At 44.7% G+C, this 16,442-nt stretch overlaps 2 protein-coding genes across 2 annotated transcripts in view; both read right to left on the minus strand.

Moving 5' to 3' along the window:
- Positions 1 to 667: 667 nt before the first annotated feature.
- Positions 668 to 16,442, minus strand: part of Acer3 (alkaline ceramidase 3) — a 201,961-nt gene continuing 186,186 nt past the window's right edge. Inside the window, exon 11 of the mRNA XM_076846599.2 lies at positions 668 to 780. Within this exon, the coding sequence (XP_076702714.1) occupies positions 733 to 780 (48 nt within the window). The 3' untranslated portion in view covers positions 668 to 732. The remainder of the gene's footprint in view (positions 781 to 16,442) is intronic.
- Positions 6,842 to 9,956, minus strand: B3gnt6 (UDP-GlcNAc:betaGal beta-1,3-N-acetylglucosaminyltransferase 6). Its single transcript, XM_076843952.2, has one exon. The coding sequence runs from the start codon at positions 9,954 to 9,956 to the stop codon at positions 8,808 to 8,810; it is 1,149 nt and encodes a 382-aa protein (XP_076700067.1). The 3' UTR covers positions 6,842 to 8,807.

Raw genomic sequence — 16,442 nt, forward strand, 5'->3', positions numbered from 1 at the left:
ACATAGTATTCCATTGTGTGTATACCACATTTTCTTTATTAATTCATCCATTGATGGACACTTAAAAGTAGATTCTATAACTGACTATCATGCATAGTGGTACAGTTAAATTGGGAGTGCAGATATCCCTTTAACATATTTATTTCATTTCCTTTAGATATGTAATATTATGTGGTTGTATATAAGAACATGAACAATCGTTTTATTTAGATCATTGTTTACGTTCTTATTTTATTTTTTTCACAGATAGTCTCCCATTTCTGGGGATTGAAACCAATGGTCCTCTGCCGCTGAGCCATATCCCCAGAGCTTTTTTAAATTAAAAAAGAATTTAAGTTATAGATGGACACAATATCTTTATTTTGTTTATTTTTTTACTGTGGTGCTGAGGATCAAACCCAGTGCCTCACATGTGGGAAGCAAGTTCTCCATACAACCCCAGCCGCCTGCCCCCTCACCCTTTTTTTTTTTTTTTTGAGAGAGAGAGAGAGAGAGAGAGAGAGAGAGAGAATTTTTCTTAATATTTATTCTTTAGTTCTTGGCGGACACAACATCTTTGTTTTGTATGTGGTGCTGAGGATTGAACCCGGGCCGCACGCATTCCAGGCAAGCGCGCTACCGCTTGAGCCACATCCCCAGCCCCCCCCTCACCCTTTTTTGATACAGTCTCAGTAAGTTGTCGAGGCTGGTTGCAAACTGTGATCCTCCTGCTTCAGCCTCCTAGTTTGGTTGTTATTGTGTGTGATATTTTCTCCCGACTATATTCTTTAAAATGTCAACCTGTAGAAAAGGGAAAAAAAAAAATAAAATGATGAGTATCCTTATACTTTTAGCTTGGATTTACTAATTTTTAAAAAATTTTTAATATATGACAGTGGAATGCATTACTACTCCAATTACATATACAGAGCACAGTTTTTCATGTCTCTGGTTGTACACAAAGTATATTTTCACACCAATTCGAGTCTTCATACATGTACTTTGGATAATGATGTCCATCACATTCCACCATCATTGCTAATCCTCTGCCCCCTCCCTTTCCCTCTCACCCCTCTTCCTTATCTAGAATTCATCTATTCCTCCCATGCTCTCCCTCCCTATCCTACTATGAATCATGATGCCTCCTTATATCAGAGAAAACATTCGGCATTTGTTTTTTTGGGATTGGCTAACTTCATTTAGCATTATCTTCTCTAACTCCAACCATTTACCTGCAAATGTCTTGATTTTATTCTCTTTTATTGCTGAGTAATATTCCATTGTGTTTATATGCCACATTTTTTTTTTATCCATTCATCTACTGAAGGGCATCTAGGTTGGTTCCACAGTTTAGCTATTGTGAATTGTGCTACTATAAGCATTGATGTGGCTGTGTCCCTGGATACATTGTCGTGCTGAATGCTCTGTAGTATAGTTTAGGGTCTGGTATAGTAATGCCACTTGCTTCACTCTTCCTGCTAAAGTTTGCTTTAGCTATTCTGGGTCTCTTATTTTTACCAATATTTTGCCATCTTTGCTTTCTCTCCTTCCCCCCATACATTTGCACTTTTTCCCTGAACTATTGAACAGTTCCAGATATCATGAACATTGTCTTTTTTCTTTTCCTTTCTTCTTTCTTTCTTTTCTTTTCTTTTTTTTTTGTACTGGGAGGAATTAAACCCAGAGGTGCTTTAACACTGAGATACAGCCCCAGTCCTTTAAATATTTTGAGATAAATCAGGCCTTGAACTTGTGCTCTTCCTGCCTCAGTCTTCCTAGTGCCTGGGATTGTAGATATGTGCCATTACTCGGTATCTGTATTTTTTTTTTTTTTTTAAAGAGAGAGTGAGAGAGAGACAGAAATTTTTTTTTTTAATATTTATTTTTTAGTTATCGGCGGACACAACATCTTTGTTTGTATGTGGTGCTGAGGATCGAACCTGGGCCGCACGCATGCCAGGCGAGCGCGCTACTGCTTGAGCCACATCCCCAGCCCCTGTATTTTTTTTAAAATGACATTTTCTAGCTTTTTTCCCCCTGGAGGTAGTAAAATGCTTTTTATTTATTTATTTTCTGGTGCTAGAGATTGTGCCTATGGCCTCACTCATGATAGGGAAGTACTCTACCAATGAGCTACATCCCCAGTGACCTCCCCACTTCATTTTTTTTTCTTTTCTTTTTTTCCTGAGACAGAGTCTCACTAAGTTGCCCAGACTGGTCTTAGAATTATGATCCTCCTGCTTCAGCCTCCGGAGTAGCTGGGATTACAGCATGTACCTTTATGCCTAGCCTAATTTGCTCGTTTTCTTCTTTGGGGAAATGGGTAGTTGTGGCATGAGGCAGGGGAAACTGGGGTGGGCTTCACCTAGGAATTGTGCCCTCAACTCTGCCTGGTGTGTCACCTCAAAGGGCTACTGCCTTCAGCTCCAAGTGCCACTAAGATGGCAAGGAGCAAGGAGGTTTTCTTTCCAATGAAGGCATGAACAATGCGTGTGTGTGTGTGTGTGTGTGTGTGTGTGTGTGTTGCTGGGGATGGAACCCAGGGCCTCGCACATGCTAGGCCAGGGCTCTACCACTGAGCTATACCCTCAACCCAGCATGAGAAATGCTGTGGCTGTTCCTACCCATCCCTTCATATGTGAATCTTTTTTCTTTTTTGTAGTCGTAGATGGACAGCATGCCTTTGTTTTATTTTTATGTGGTGCTAAGGATTGAACCCAGTGCCTCAGGCGTGCTAGGCAAGTGCTCTGCCAGTGAGCCCCAGCCCCAGCCCCTGCACCTTTTATTTTTAATTGAAATTTGGATTCTGGGAAACTGTGGGAGATAGAGCACTCCTGGGGTGCCTAGGGAATAGACAGTCAAGTTGCTGTCTGCCTCCTCCTCTCTGAAGCTTGGAGGCTGGGCCTCTGGCTTTTGTAGCTCCAGCCTGGGGGGTGACTTGATATCAAGTGTGGTGACTGGTGCAGTGGCCATGGCCCAGGAATGGCAGGCAGGAGACCTGGGCCCATAGTCCTCAGTGCCAGCAGATTCATGCGACTCTGGGAAGGTCATTCCCTGGGCCTCAGCCTCCACATTTGCCAAATGGGGATGAAATCGCTCCCATTTTCTGCTTGTGGTGAAGATTCAAGGGACTCAGGGTGTTGGGGGTCCCTCATCACCTGATCTCTTTCTACATGAGTTTATGTGTTGTGTGCTGGGGACTGATCGCAGGGCCCTACCCACACAAGCAGCACTCTACTGCTGGACTATACCCCCATCTCATTTAAAGAAATATCTTTAAATACTTTGAAATTATTTTCTCTCATCTTTTTTTTAGATCCAGTCCTAAGTACTCTTTTGTTTTTGTTATACATGGTACTTTTATTTATTTTTTAATTTTTATTTTTTGTGGTGCTGAATTGAATCATAAATGTTATGCCAGTGCTCTGTCACTGAGCTACATTCCCAGCTAAAAGGGTACTTAATATTTAATAATAATAATAATAATAATAATAATAATAATTGAGCTAAATCCCCAGCCCATTTTACTTTATTTTTTTGGGAGGGTACCCAGGATTGAACTCAGGGGCACTCAACCACTGAGCCACATCCCCAGCCCTGTTTTGTATTTATATAGAGACAGGGTATCATTGAGTTGCTTAGTGCCTCGATGTTGCTGGGGCTGGCTTTGAACTCATGATCCTCCTGACTCAGCCTCCCGAGCTGCTGGGATTACAGGCATGCACCACTGCACCTGGCTCTTTATAATTTTATTTTTGTTTATTTATTTTTGGTATTGGGTGTGTAAGCACTTTACCACTGAGCTAGATCCCCAGCCCTTTTTTATTTTTTGAGACAGTGTCTCACTAAATTGTCCAGGCTCCTTTTGAACTTGCCTCAGCCACCTGAGTTGCCCCAGATGGTACTTTTAAAAAATGAATTTTCTGACTGTTGCTACTTTACAGAAATTAAGTTGATTTCTAAATATTGATTTTTCATTTGAAAAATTTGGTATATTTTCTTACTAATTTAATCCATTTCTGTTGGTGTTTTGTGTATGCGAGGCAGATTTTTTAAAAATTATTTTATTTTATTTATTCTAATTTGTTATATGTGACAGCAGAATGCAAATCATATTACACAAATAGAGCACAATTTTTAATGTCTCTGATTGTACACAAAGTAGAGTCACACCATTCCTGTTTTCATAAATTACTTAGGGTAATGATGTCCATCTCATTCCACCGTCTTTCCTACCCCCATGCCCCCTCCCTTTCCCTTGCTTCCCCTCCCTCTCCTTTGCCCTATCTAGAGTTTATTCCTCCCATGCTGCCCGCCCATCCTCATTATGAATCAGCATCCTTAAATCAGAGAAGACATTTGGCATTTGGCTTTTGGGGACTGGCTAACTTAGCATTATATTCTCCAGCTCCAATCATTTACCTGCAAATAGGGAAGCAGATTTTCTATGTAGACCAACACATCTCAAGGAAGTATGATGTCCCCTAGAGGGAGTTTTGGAAATTTTCAGGGATTTTTTCTGTTGTTGTTAAGCTCAAGAATTTACACATCAAAATTCATGTTGCTGTTGTTAATTTGCAAGGCTGGGGATTGAACCCAGGGCCTCACACATGCTAGGCAAACATTTTACCACTGAGATCCACCCCCAGCTTTTTTAAAAAAATTATTTTTGGAATATGGTCTTACTGAATTGTCCAGGATAGGCTTGAACTTGTGATCCTCCTGCCTCAGCCTCCTGAGTAACTGGAATTTCAGGTTTGCACCGCTGAATCCTGCTTCAAAATGTATATTATTTTTATCTTAATGTATTTTATTTTGCTTAAAATTAGAGCACTAGGTTGATTTAAAAATGTATGTGGGCAGATTATATCATCTGAAAATTTCATTTCAGAATGGAGAGAATATCTTAATTTGTATATAGAAAGAGGAACTTGGATTGGATAGAATTGTAAACTTCCAAGGTTTTAAAGGTTTCACTTTGTTGTACTTTTTTTTTTGGGGGGGGTACCGTGGTTTGAACCCAGGGACATTTAACCACTGGGCCACATCCCCAGCTCTTTTTATTTATTTATTTTGTTATTTAGAGACAGGGTCTCACTGATTTGCTTAGGGCCTCACTAAATTGCTGAGGCTGGCTTTGAATTTGCAATCCTCCTGCCTCAGCCTCCCAAATCGCTGGGATTACAGGTGTGTGCCACTGCCCAGGCTTTTTTCTTGTCTTGATGCACTCCCTCCCCCTTTGGTACTGAAGACTGAACCCAGGATGTTTTACCACTGACCTACCCATCTGACTATTTTTTTATGCTGCATTCTTGAGTCCTGGGAATGTTGAACAGAAGTGGCCATGAAGAGATGATGGGCACATTCTGTCTTGTTCCTAACCTAAAGGAATGCTTTCACCCTGGTTTTCTTTTCTTTTTTAATTTTTAATTTATTTTTTAGGTAGATGGACACAATACCTTCATTTTTTAATTTTTATGTGGTGCTGAGACTCAAACCCAGTGCGTCACACGTGCTAGGTGAGGGCTCTGCCACCGAACCCCAGCCCCCACCCCTAAGGTTTTCTCTTTTTTTATATATTTATTTTTTAATTATAGGTGGACACAATATCTTTATTTTTTATTTTTTTTTTATGTGGTGCTGAGGATGGAACCCAGTGCCTCACGCATGCTAGGTGAGCGCTCTACCTCTGAGCCACAACCCCAGCCCCTAACCCCTAAGGTTTTCTTTAGAATCATGAATGGATGTTGAATTTTTTTAAGCTGAATTTTAAAAAATTGCAAACTGTTTTTGGATGCGGAATTTTATTAAACTTTTCCCAGAACATCTCAGATGCTCATATTTCTCTTGATGTGATATATCACAGAAGTATCTTCCTGTGTTATCTATCAATTGTGAACCCCCCCTCAACTCCGTGCTGGAGATCAAACCTGAACCTCCAGCAGGCAAGCTCTGGTACACCCTCAGCCCATGATTGATCTTGTAATTCTAAACCCAACTGGACTGGGATACCCAGTTTGAATCCTGATACATTCTCCTTTAGCGCTGCATTTCGTTTCTTAGTATTTTAATGTAGGTCTTTTGCATCTATGTTCGTGAGTGAGACAGGTGCGTCGTTTTCCCTACTCGTGGGGTCCTTGGGAGGTTTGAGTGTCAATCAGGCTTGACTCATGAAGGGATTCGGGAGCACTCGCTGGTGGGATGAGGGCGCGTAGAGGAGTAGAGGAGTAGAGGCTGAACTGATCGTCCTCCCCAGCTGCAAGTCTAATGAGAGCACTGGGAGCTCCGGCTGCTCATAGACTCCCTGGGAACCCAAGTTGCCTGAATCCCCCCCGCCCCCCCCCCCCCCCCCCCCCGCTCCCAGAGTCCTCAGCATAGTTCACCAGCCTGGTGTCCTGCAGTCCTGGAGGGACGCAAGCGACTGACGGCCAGTCCCTATTAGAACGAAGAGCAACGTCTATGACCCATGGTGTGTGGGTCGCGCCCCCTGGCGGTATTTTGGCGCATGAGCTCAGGGAGCCGGGCAGTATGTGCAGGGTTGGTGGCACCAGATGCCCCTGATTGCCAAGTGGCTGCAGGCGATGCCAGGATTCTACGGCCGCGTGGCCATCCCAGCACCCGGACCACCCCGGACCACTCTAGCGACCCAGCTACAGAGACAGACTGACCAGGACCCAGAATCACACAGCAGACCCATAACTGCAGTTTTCGGACACACCTAAGCCATGAAGTTACTGAATCTGAATTTTTCCAGTAAGATGGGGATAATCCCTCACAGGTCAGGGAAATGGGAGGATATTGCGGAAACAGAATTCATTTTCCAGAAGATACTTATGCCTTCTGTCTTCTTGTTTTACTGTCTCTTTTAAGTACTGGGCAAATGGCATCTGGGGCAGGGAATTCAAGATTAATGACACAGTCATCCAAAATGAGAGTCTGCATCAAAGAGGTCTATGAGAAGGAAGTACAATACATCTTTTACTCATTTTTGCTCATTTTTTCATTATGGTTCATTTATTCCATAAATATTTATTGGGCACAATGGTAGGTAGAATAATGGTTCCCTTGATGTCCTCACCCTAGTCCCTGAAACCTGAGTGTATTAGGTTACATGGCAAAGGGAAGGGAGGCTATTGATGGAGCAAAGGTTGCTAATCAACTGGTTCTAAAATAGGAAGAGAATCCTGGACCATTCAGATGGTTCCTGTGTAATCACTGTGTCCTTACAAGTGGAAGAAATAGAGAATTTGCCTAGCATACTCCAGGACGTGGGTTTGATATCCAGCACCAGGGAAGGAGAAGGCAGAAGAGTTAGAGAAAGATTTGGCTACAGAAGCAAAGTACAGAGACATAACATTGTTATTTTTTGTTTGTTTGTTGTAGTTGTTTTTTGGTACTAGGGGTAGAACCTAGGGGTGTTCTTTCACTGAGCCTTATCCCCAGACCCTTTTTATTTGTTTGGAGGCAAGTATCTGGGCTGAGTTGCCCAGGCTGGCCTTGACTTGCCATCCTCCTGCAGTCTCCTGAGGGGCTTCTCTTATGGCATCCTTTTTTTTTTTTTTTTTTGTACTGGGGATTGAACCCAGGAGTGCTCTACCACTGAACTACAGCCACAGTCCTTTTTTAATTTTTTTTATTTTGAGACAGGGTTTCTCTAGTTGCTTAGGACCTTGCTAAATTGCTAAGGCTGGCCTCAAACTAGTCTCCAAATTGCTGGGATTACAGGTGTGCACCACCATGCCTGATTTATGGCATCTTTTGATAAACAGAAATTCTAAAAGCTATATTAGTCAAATTTATTGTACTTTCCCCTTATCTTATGTGTTCTCCCCTACAGCATCCAGAAGGAAATGCTGTCCTACCAACACCCTGATTTTAGCCTAGTGAAACCAGTGTTGGATGATAGAACATACTATAATAAATGGGGGTGACTTCAAGCTGTCAAGTTTGTGGGAATTTGCTACAGCAGCAACAGGAAACCAACACAGTGTTCTCACAGATACAGTTCACACCACTAGAACAAAAGGGTACTCATTTGCTCATTCATTCATCCCTAAAGCATTCAGGAAGTACTTGCTATGACCTGCTTATAAGCAAGGCCAGCAAAGGTCAAGTTTGCTGTGGCTACTGGGGGTCCATGATCAGGGCTGGGGGAAAGGTCGCCTAGATAGCGCTTCTTCCTCCTGTCCTGACTGGGTCTCAGTTTCTATTTTGCACCGTGAGGCTTTTTTTGACCTCTCATGGTACTGAGGTATACCGGCAGGAATGCTATTAATGCTCCTCAGTTCCAAATGTAAAGTGGCTTCTGGGAGAGGGCAGCCATCTGATGATTGTCAGTCTAGCTCTGGTTTAACTCATTTGAGAAGGAAACTCAACAAATATTTGTATCGCACGTGACAGGTGAAATTGATCCTGGCCCCCACACCTCCCTTATTCCATTGTTCATGACGAGCAGAACGTGGGAGCGAGGTATGCTGAAGGCTCGCGGAGGAGCAATGGTGCTGGGCTTGGGAGGGTATGCAGACATCACAGACCCAGCGGTCCTCAATCTAAGCTGCACCTTAGAACCACCCAAGGAACCCAACCAAAACCACCACGTACATGTTTGGGGCCTCTACAGACCTATAAGATCAGAAGCCCTGAAGATGGGGCCAGGAGAATATTCCAGACCCTTCCTCGGCGGTGGTTTCAAGGTGAAGGTGGGATTCAGATGCACCAGCTGGGCAGGGCAATGTATCAGAGCAGGGGAGACGCATTCTCATCATACACCGGGAGGCCCTGGCGGCTGAGGCCACTCATCAACCCAGCGTAGAGCAGCCTATTCAGCCTCAGGAAACCCTGTGTCCCCGGCCACAGCTCAGCGCCGGGTTGTGAAGTGCCTTCCACATGAGCAGCATCTCATAGGGCGCGAAGCGGTGCACTAGCAGCAGCTCGCGGTACATGCAGGGGTCGAAGGAGGGCTTCTGGGCGCCGGGCAGATGCACGCCAAAGGGCCGGATGCCCTCGTGGCCACTAGGCTGTAGGCCAGCGCGCTGCAGGCACATGCCCATGTAGGCGTCATCTATGGGGAAGAGAGGGGTGTGGCGTGCCGCTGTGCGCAGGGCCCGGGCCGTGTGGCGGGACAGGACGAAGCCGCCGCCGCTGCAGTACACTGGGTAGGCCTTCCCAGGGAAGAGCTGTGGGGGCACAAAGTACTTGCTCCAGCTGTCCCGGATGGGCACTGAGCCGTCCATGAGCTGCCCGGTGAAGAGGTGGCGGTCGGGCAACTGTGTCTCTAGGAAGCTAAGCACGTTGGCTGTGTGCACAAAGACGTCGTCGTCGCCGCTGAGCAGGAAGCGGGCCTGCGGGCAGCGCGCCGCCAGCCAGTCGAGCAGGTGCACGTGCTTGAGCGTGAGGTTGAGGAAGGTGTCGACGAAGGCCCACTGCAGCATGTCGCGGTGCTCGCGCGCCTCTAGGCGCACCAGCTCGGCGAGCTGCGGCGCCTGCGCCTCCTCCGGCGCCGGGGTCCCCAGCAGGAAGAGGCGGCGCACTTGCTGCCCTCTGTACCTGCGTTCCTGTCCCCACGTGCGACGGATGAGCTCACGCCTCTCGTAGTTCGCGGGCGACGACTTCACCGCCAGGAGCAGGAAGACGCCGCGGCGGCCCGCGCACTTGGCTGGCGCGTCCCAGAGGAGTGGGAAGTGGCGGCAGTGGCGGTACCGCAGAAAGTCTTGGATCCTTGCCGGTAGCTGCTCGAAGTCTTCAGTGCGGTTCGCGGAGGCATTGGCCACGCACGGGAGCCCCTGGTGGAGCTGGAGCGCAGCGGGCTGTTCCGCAGCAGCGGGAGTGTCGCTAGCGTCCGTGGGGCCCTCCCCTTTCTGTTCCTGCTGGGACCTCGGGGCTTGGAGGAGCCAGAGGCGAAGTGCCAAGAAACTCATGCCCACTAGAAGGCAGGCCAGAGTCTTGGGATTCATGGTCCTTCGGCAGGGAAAAGCCATCTGTGGGGATACCAAGTCAGAGATAAGGGGGGCGGGATTTCGACATCATGGGGATGACACTCTTGTGCTATTGTGTTTCTCCCAGCACAGTGCCCCAGCCCTTTCTTTTTCCTTTTGGTACTGGGAATTGAACCCAGGGACGCTTTACCACTGAGTTACATTCCTGGTCCTTTAAATTTTTTTAAAATTTATTTTTGGTTTTTATTCTGAAAACAGGGTCTCACTAAATTGCTGAGGCTGGCCTTGAACTTGGGATCCTCTGCTTTGGCGTCCTGGGTTGCTAGGATTACAGGCATGCGGAACCATTTTTTTTTAACGCTGCTGCTAAGATATAAAAAGAAACCAAAATTCAATATTACATTGAGGTATCTCAGGTCACTTACAGTCCAGAACTTTCTTCTGACCTGCACCTCTGTGTATCTCATTGCCTGGGCTCACCCTGGAAGTCATCCAGGCCCAGCAGACTCATCATGTCCAAAGTCAATCTCCATCTTGCTGTGAATCTGTATCCTCAGTCATTGGTACCAGTGTTCATCCAGCTGCTTCAATCAGAAGTCCTCTCTCCTCTGCTCTAGCTTACTCCACTTCCCACATCCTGTTGATTGTGCATCCTACACCTCTCTCATGTTTGTTCCCTCCTCCCCATCCCTGTCTTGCCTGGATCTTTTAATCTATTCCCCACGTTGGGGCCAGTCAAAAAAAGTATGAGGCCACAGCAGTGAAGTACACAGAATTCTGGCTTCCCAACTTAGAACTGTATCATCTGAACAAGGCAGTTCAGATCTCTGGGTCTGAGTGTTCTCATCTAACAGTAAATTCCCACCCTGGGGGTTGTTGTGAGCATTAAATGAGCATTAATGACCACTAGTATTGATACCAATATCCAATATGACTTTTTGTCAGCCCTCCAGTCCCACCTGTTTCTGTTTCTACTTAGGTTATTACTTGCTGTCCCCTACATGCAGGTCAGGGTCTGTCCTGCATGTAGCCTGCCCAGTGTGCCTCAGGTGAGGACTTCCTAAAGACCTCACAGGACAAATCCCATTTTTAATTATGTCCTGTTAAACTTTGACATTGAGTTCTGCCATGCATGGGGCATTGCCATTTCTTTTTTTTCTTCACTAGAGCACTGCAATTTTACATAATTGTGGAATCCATTACATATTTGTACATGCACACAGTATAACAATTTGGCCAATTTTGTTCTCCAGTACCTCCCCTTTCCCTCTCCTTCTCTCCCCGACACTCCCTTCTTAAAAAAACACTTCTTTGTTAACTCTCCTGACTTTCCCCCTTCATCTTTGACCACGTCTCACTTCCCTTTGCTCTCAGTTCCCTATCTAGTGATTTCAGTAGTAGGAGGTCTCTGTCTTAGATCAGCTTTTCACCTTTGTTCAGCATGATCTCCTTAACCATGTTGTTCAAGCCAAAAACCTCAATGGACTCCCACCTTTCCTTCATTTCTGCACTAAGCCCAGTCACTTCTAACTTGTATTTCATCAACCTATGTCTTTCCATTCCCCCTTTCAACAGCCAATGCACCCCTGCATCTCCTGCTGTGATGACATAGCCTCCTGCATGATCTCTCCTCCCACTTTCTCCCTTCATCCTAACCCTCCTCTGCTGCAGATGAGAGGTCTCTGAACTGTGCAGATGTTCATGCCATTCCTTATATCTTTTCCCCATCTTTCCTGGGTGCCATCTTCCCTGACCATCAGCCAAGTTGCAGCCTGCAGCTGCCGAGCCTCTTCCTACTCTGAAGCTTTTTCTTGCTGTTCGCCTACCTGGACTGACCACCTGGCACTCTTGCCTACTCAACGCCTTCTCATTCTCTGGTCCAAGACAAGTGAGAGAACCTCATAGATACGTCAGAGATCTAACTTCCCAGACAGAAACGCTAGCTGTAAGTATCATTCTTCACCTGGGTCTGCTTCAGTGTTTGGTGCACCAAGGGAAGAGGAGTGAGGAGATGAGCTATGCCTATTACCATCATAGGTACTCAGTGCAGAGTCCTGTGCCTGGCACTTTTGGGGCAGTTTATGAATAAAACAATAAAAAAATGAGTGAAAATAGAATTTGGAGTGTGAATAACTGGGCTTGTGTCCCAGCTCCTTTCAGTTTCCTCATCTGAAAAATTAAGAAAGTGAATACTCTTAATGAAATACTAATTTGGTGGGGCCAAGAGCGCCTTACAAATACTAGTTAAAATAATCATTGGGGCTGGGATTGTAGCTCATTGGTAGAGTACTTGTCTAGCACATGTGAGGCACTGGGTTCGATCCTCAGTACCACATAAAAATAAAATAAGGTATTGTGTTCATTTACAACTAAAAATATTTAGAATGTTCCCTTGTCTTCCCCAGCCAACACCAAATCATTTCTAGAAAGACATAATCTCACCTCAGCCTTAATGCAACACTGAATCTTATTTTACGACATGTGCATTTACTTTAATAAACCTGACCCAGGAAACTGAATCACAGCCAACTTTTGATATGAGAGGAAAAGGTGAGGAGCCAGGTCCCGTTCCTGCAGGCAGCGGTCACTTGCTCAGCTCTGTTTTTGGACGCTATGCTGCAGGTTTAGACTTGCTGGGAAGCATTGGGCGCCCTCTCTATGGTTCTTTTTGCTGGACTTCTCTTTTCCCAAAGCACTCTCCAGGTGCCCTGGAGGCCCACAATTTAATCTTGGCTGGCCCTGCTCCTTTGTCTCTCAGGACTCAGCTCCAGTACCACCTCATGGTAAGTCCAGGGCAACAGATCCTGTCTCCTTGTAGGTGCCATGGCTTCAGAGTTCGAAAAGTTGTTGAAAGAGGACAGATCTGCCATTTATTTGACCCCTTTGAGCATCAGGTTTCTTACTGTGGAATCTCAGGCAGGTTATTCATCTCAGTGTCTCAGGATTGAGTTAATTTGTGCAGATCCATGCATGATGTGAAATAAGCACCACAGCCATGTAAGCAGTTGGCTAACACTGTGTTTGTGGGTTGAGCCGATCATTTTTATATGAGACTGTCCTGCAGTCTCACACAGTGTGGTGTAAAGTTCCTTTGTAGAGTTCCAACTGCAGGTGTTTCTTCACTCTTACTGTTTTATGCTTTTTTATGCTATTCACTCTGCCTAGAATTCCTCTCTTCTTTTTCCAGGAACTATTTTGGTTATTCCTGCCACTGATTTGAAGCCATTATGGCTGAAGCAAATTCCTGTGCCACCCACTGGCCCCCTACCACTCCGGGGAATTCATGGGGCAGTATTTGTACAGCAGATGTGGGAGGCAAAGAAATCTTGTGAAGTCCTAACCACTGGGTTCTGCTACACTGGACCCATGCAGTGCTGAGTCCTGGTTCCTTTCTCCTTGAGCTCCCTCTGGTTCTTGCTTGGTGCTGTAAGGTGAAGGGAGTGGGAGAAGGAAAATGTACCTCCTTCCCAATAGGAAAAAACCCGGGTCCCCATCTTACCTTGCATGTCTGAGAGAAGACAGGAGCCCTCCCCAAACTGGAACGGATCCTTTGCCTAACATTCTAGGTTCCACCCCCAGGAAGGTGGCTTAGTTCAGTATCCTTGCATTTGACCAATCCACGCCATCCTCCTTCCTCCCTCCTCCTCAGGGGTAGGACATCCACATGCTTCCTTAGCCAATGTGACTGCCTACTTTCTCTTTAAGATTAATCTCAGATTTAAATCTTTTTCTAGGAGACTTTTTTAAAAAATATTTTTTAGTTTTAGTTGGATACAATACCTTTATTTATTTTTATGTGGTGCTGAGGCAAGCACTCTACCACTGAGCCACAACCTCAGCCCCATCTAGGAGACTCTTCTTGACCTCTCCACCTAGCAATTGCTGAGTGTTCTCCAAGTAATATACATGACTGTACTGAACTGTTCTAATGATGCGCTGCGTCAATCAGTTATCCCTGCTTGATTGAGAGCTATTCTGGCTGGGTGTAGCACCTATTCTGTTAATATAGGATGTGCTTTGAAATCTTTGTTGAATGGATTGCATGAAAAATGTTCAATAGGATTTTTTTTGTTGTTGTTGTACCAGGATTTGAACCCAGGGGTATTTAACCACTGATCCACATTCTCAGCCACCCCGCATCCAATTTTAAGTTACATTTTATTTAGAGTCAGGATCTTGCTAAGTTGCTTTAAGGCCTTGCTAAGTTGTTGAGGCTGGCTTTGAACTCACAATCCTCCTGCTTCAACCTCCCAAGCTGCTGAGATTGCAGGAGTGAGCCTCTGAGCTGACTATAGGAGCACTTTTTAAACACATTTAATGACTTTTGTGCATAGTGGTTTTGTGTGTGTGGGCACAAACCCAGGGCCTTGCACATGTTAAGCATGCTCTCTATCACTGAGCTATACCCATAGCTCCTGAGTAGTCTGAATTTGACAAGTAGTCAAGGGTTCATCCCTGACTTCTGTGAGTGGTTGGGACACAGGATGAATCACTCAGTCCTGATCCTCAAAAGGCTTACCATGTCTTGGGAGATGAAAGCCAGATACAAAATGATTATAAAATCATGTAACATGCACAAAACACAGAAGGGGAAATGGAGAAAGGGAGCCTGAAGGGTCCAGGAAAGACTCCACATTAGATCTGTACTATATCAGGCATCTATTGCTCTGAACAAGGCATCCTACAAATTTAATGGCTTTGCCACTCACTGTTCGTTATTTCTCTAGATTCTTTGAGTTCATGGGAGATTCTTATGTTGGACCCACCTAGATTTGCTCATATGGCTATTCCTATTCAAGTAGTGATGAGCCCTGGGCTAGCTCAGCTGAGATGACTGGCCTCACCCCTGTGCTCTCTCTTCCTAGGTTGCTTCCTGGAATAGTGGTCTCAGGGTTCCAAGGTGGTGAGCCCTGGGCTCCAGGTCTAGGATGAGGGCACTCATACCATATTTTGTTGGTCAAAGTATCACAAGATCACACCAACTTCAAGGGGTAGGGAGGAATTCAAAAAATTCACAGGTGTATTTGTCACTTGGTATATGAAGGTGGTAAGGAGTTTCCCCAGCATACTAGGAGAAGTGTAAAAGGGTGAGGACTAAACAAGATACTCTATTCTGGGAAATAGTCAAGGTTTAGAGTGGACAAAGGGGTAAACACTGGGAGTAAAGGTGTAGAGAGGTTAAGAAGGGTCTAAAATGTCATCCCCAGAGCTTTACCTTGATGTTTTGAAAAATTTCTGAAGTCCATTTCAGGAGTCCATTGTAGCAGTCCGCACTATAGGCAGTGTTGATATAATGCTCTTTTAAGCCCTGCAAACCATCTCCTTTTCAGTTATCCCCTTCACAAAGCCCAGATTGCTTTATAAATCCACTTCTATGTTCTGTCAGGCAAGGTTCCTGGTTCTCCTCTTGTTGTCACCCATCTGTTGATCCAGGCAAGCTGCCCCTCCCTGACACACAAAGGAAGGACTAGGTGGAGAATCAACCATATGGTCAGCAGTGACTGAAATTACCCATATTCCAGTAGGCTTGGCTAGGAAAGCTAATATTTGAAAAGCTGTGGTTTAGCAAAGTGACGAGTTGCAAGAACTTCTAATTTGTTTTACATCTTGTAGATGGAACTTGGGTCATTGTTAAAGAGGAAACCATAGACACATGTGGCTTAGGAAGGATGATTTTTCTCTTCCTGATTATCCCCACCTTCATACTAAAGCTGGAAGGATCAGTTGTTTACTTTAGAGCTCCTATAGCTGAGGATGCTGTATATTTATACCTCGTGAAGGTTTAATTGTAAAATTGTTAGCTTTTAGCCTTGTAACTTACTAAGGCTTGACGTAGAAAGGTACTGCAGCATAGTGTCAGGAGTCTAATAGCAAAAAAGACCCAGCATAATTGCTGAATGTCCTTCTCATGAAACAGGTCATTGCTGGCCTATACTGCTCCCTTAACCAAATTAGCAAAAGGTGTGTCCTCTGGGGTGCCACCTACCAAGCATGCATCTTGACAAGTTGAGTCCCCACCAATCCTTCTCAAATTGGTGCCTCTGTGCAGTGTAGAGGTATAGTCCCCCAGGTACAGTCCTGCCTCTTATAAATTTATTGATAATTTAAATATAAACCAGGGACAAAACATAACCAGAGTCTTATTTGAAACAGTATCATTTAATACTTTCACCTACAATAAGTAATGAGTGATGAAATACAGCCTAGATTATAGATTAGATAAAAATACATTATTCTACTCTCTTCTAGAAAAATGATTATGGCATTGGCAAATCAAATGGAAAAAAGAGAATGAGCAGATCTGAGATTACCTGGAAATGGTTAGTTCCTTATAAAGGTTCAATAAATCTATATGTTTATTAAATAATAGCTAGTAGAGCAAATGTTTATTACAAATATGAAATAGGAAACATTAATTTGAATGGGTTATCTGTTGGTCATACTGATAAGTTAGAAATATTAAAAGTATGGAAATGCTTGATTGTAAAGTGCCCAACTGATACATTAAACAGAAATTGCTAATAGTTT

The sequence above is a fragment of the Callospermophilus lateralis genome, chromosome 2, assembly GCF_048772815.1.
Source record: "Callospermophilus lateralis isolate mCalLat2 chromosome 2, mCalLat2.hap1, whole genome shotgun sequence".
Classification (NCBI taxonomy): Eukaryota; Metazoa; Chordata; class Mammalia; order Rodentia; family Sciuridae; genus Callospermophilus; species Callospermophilus lateralis.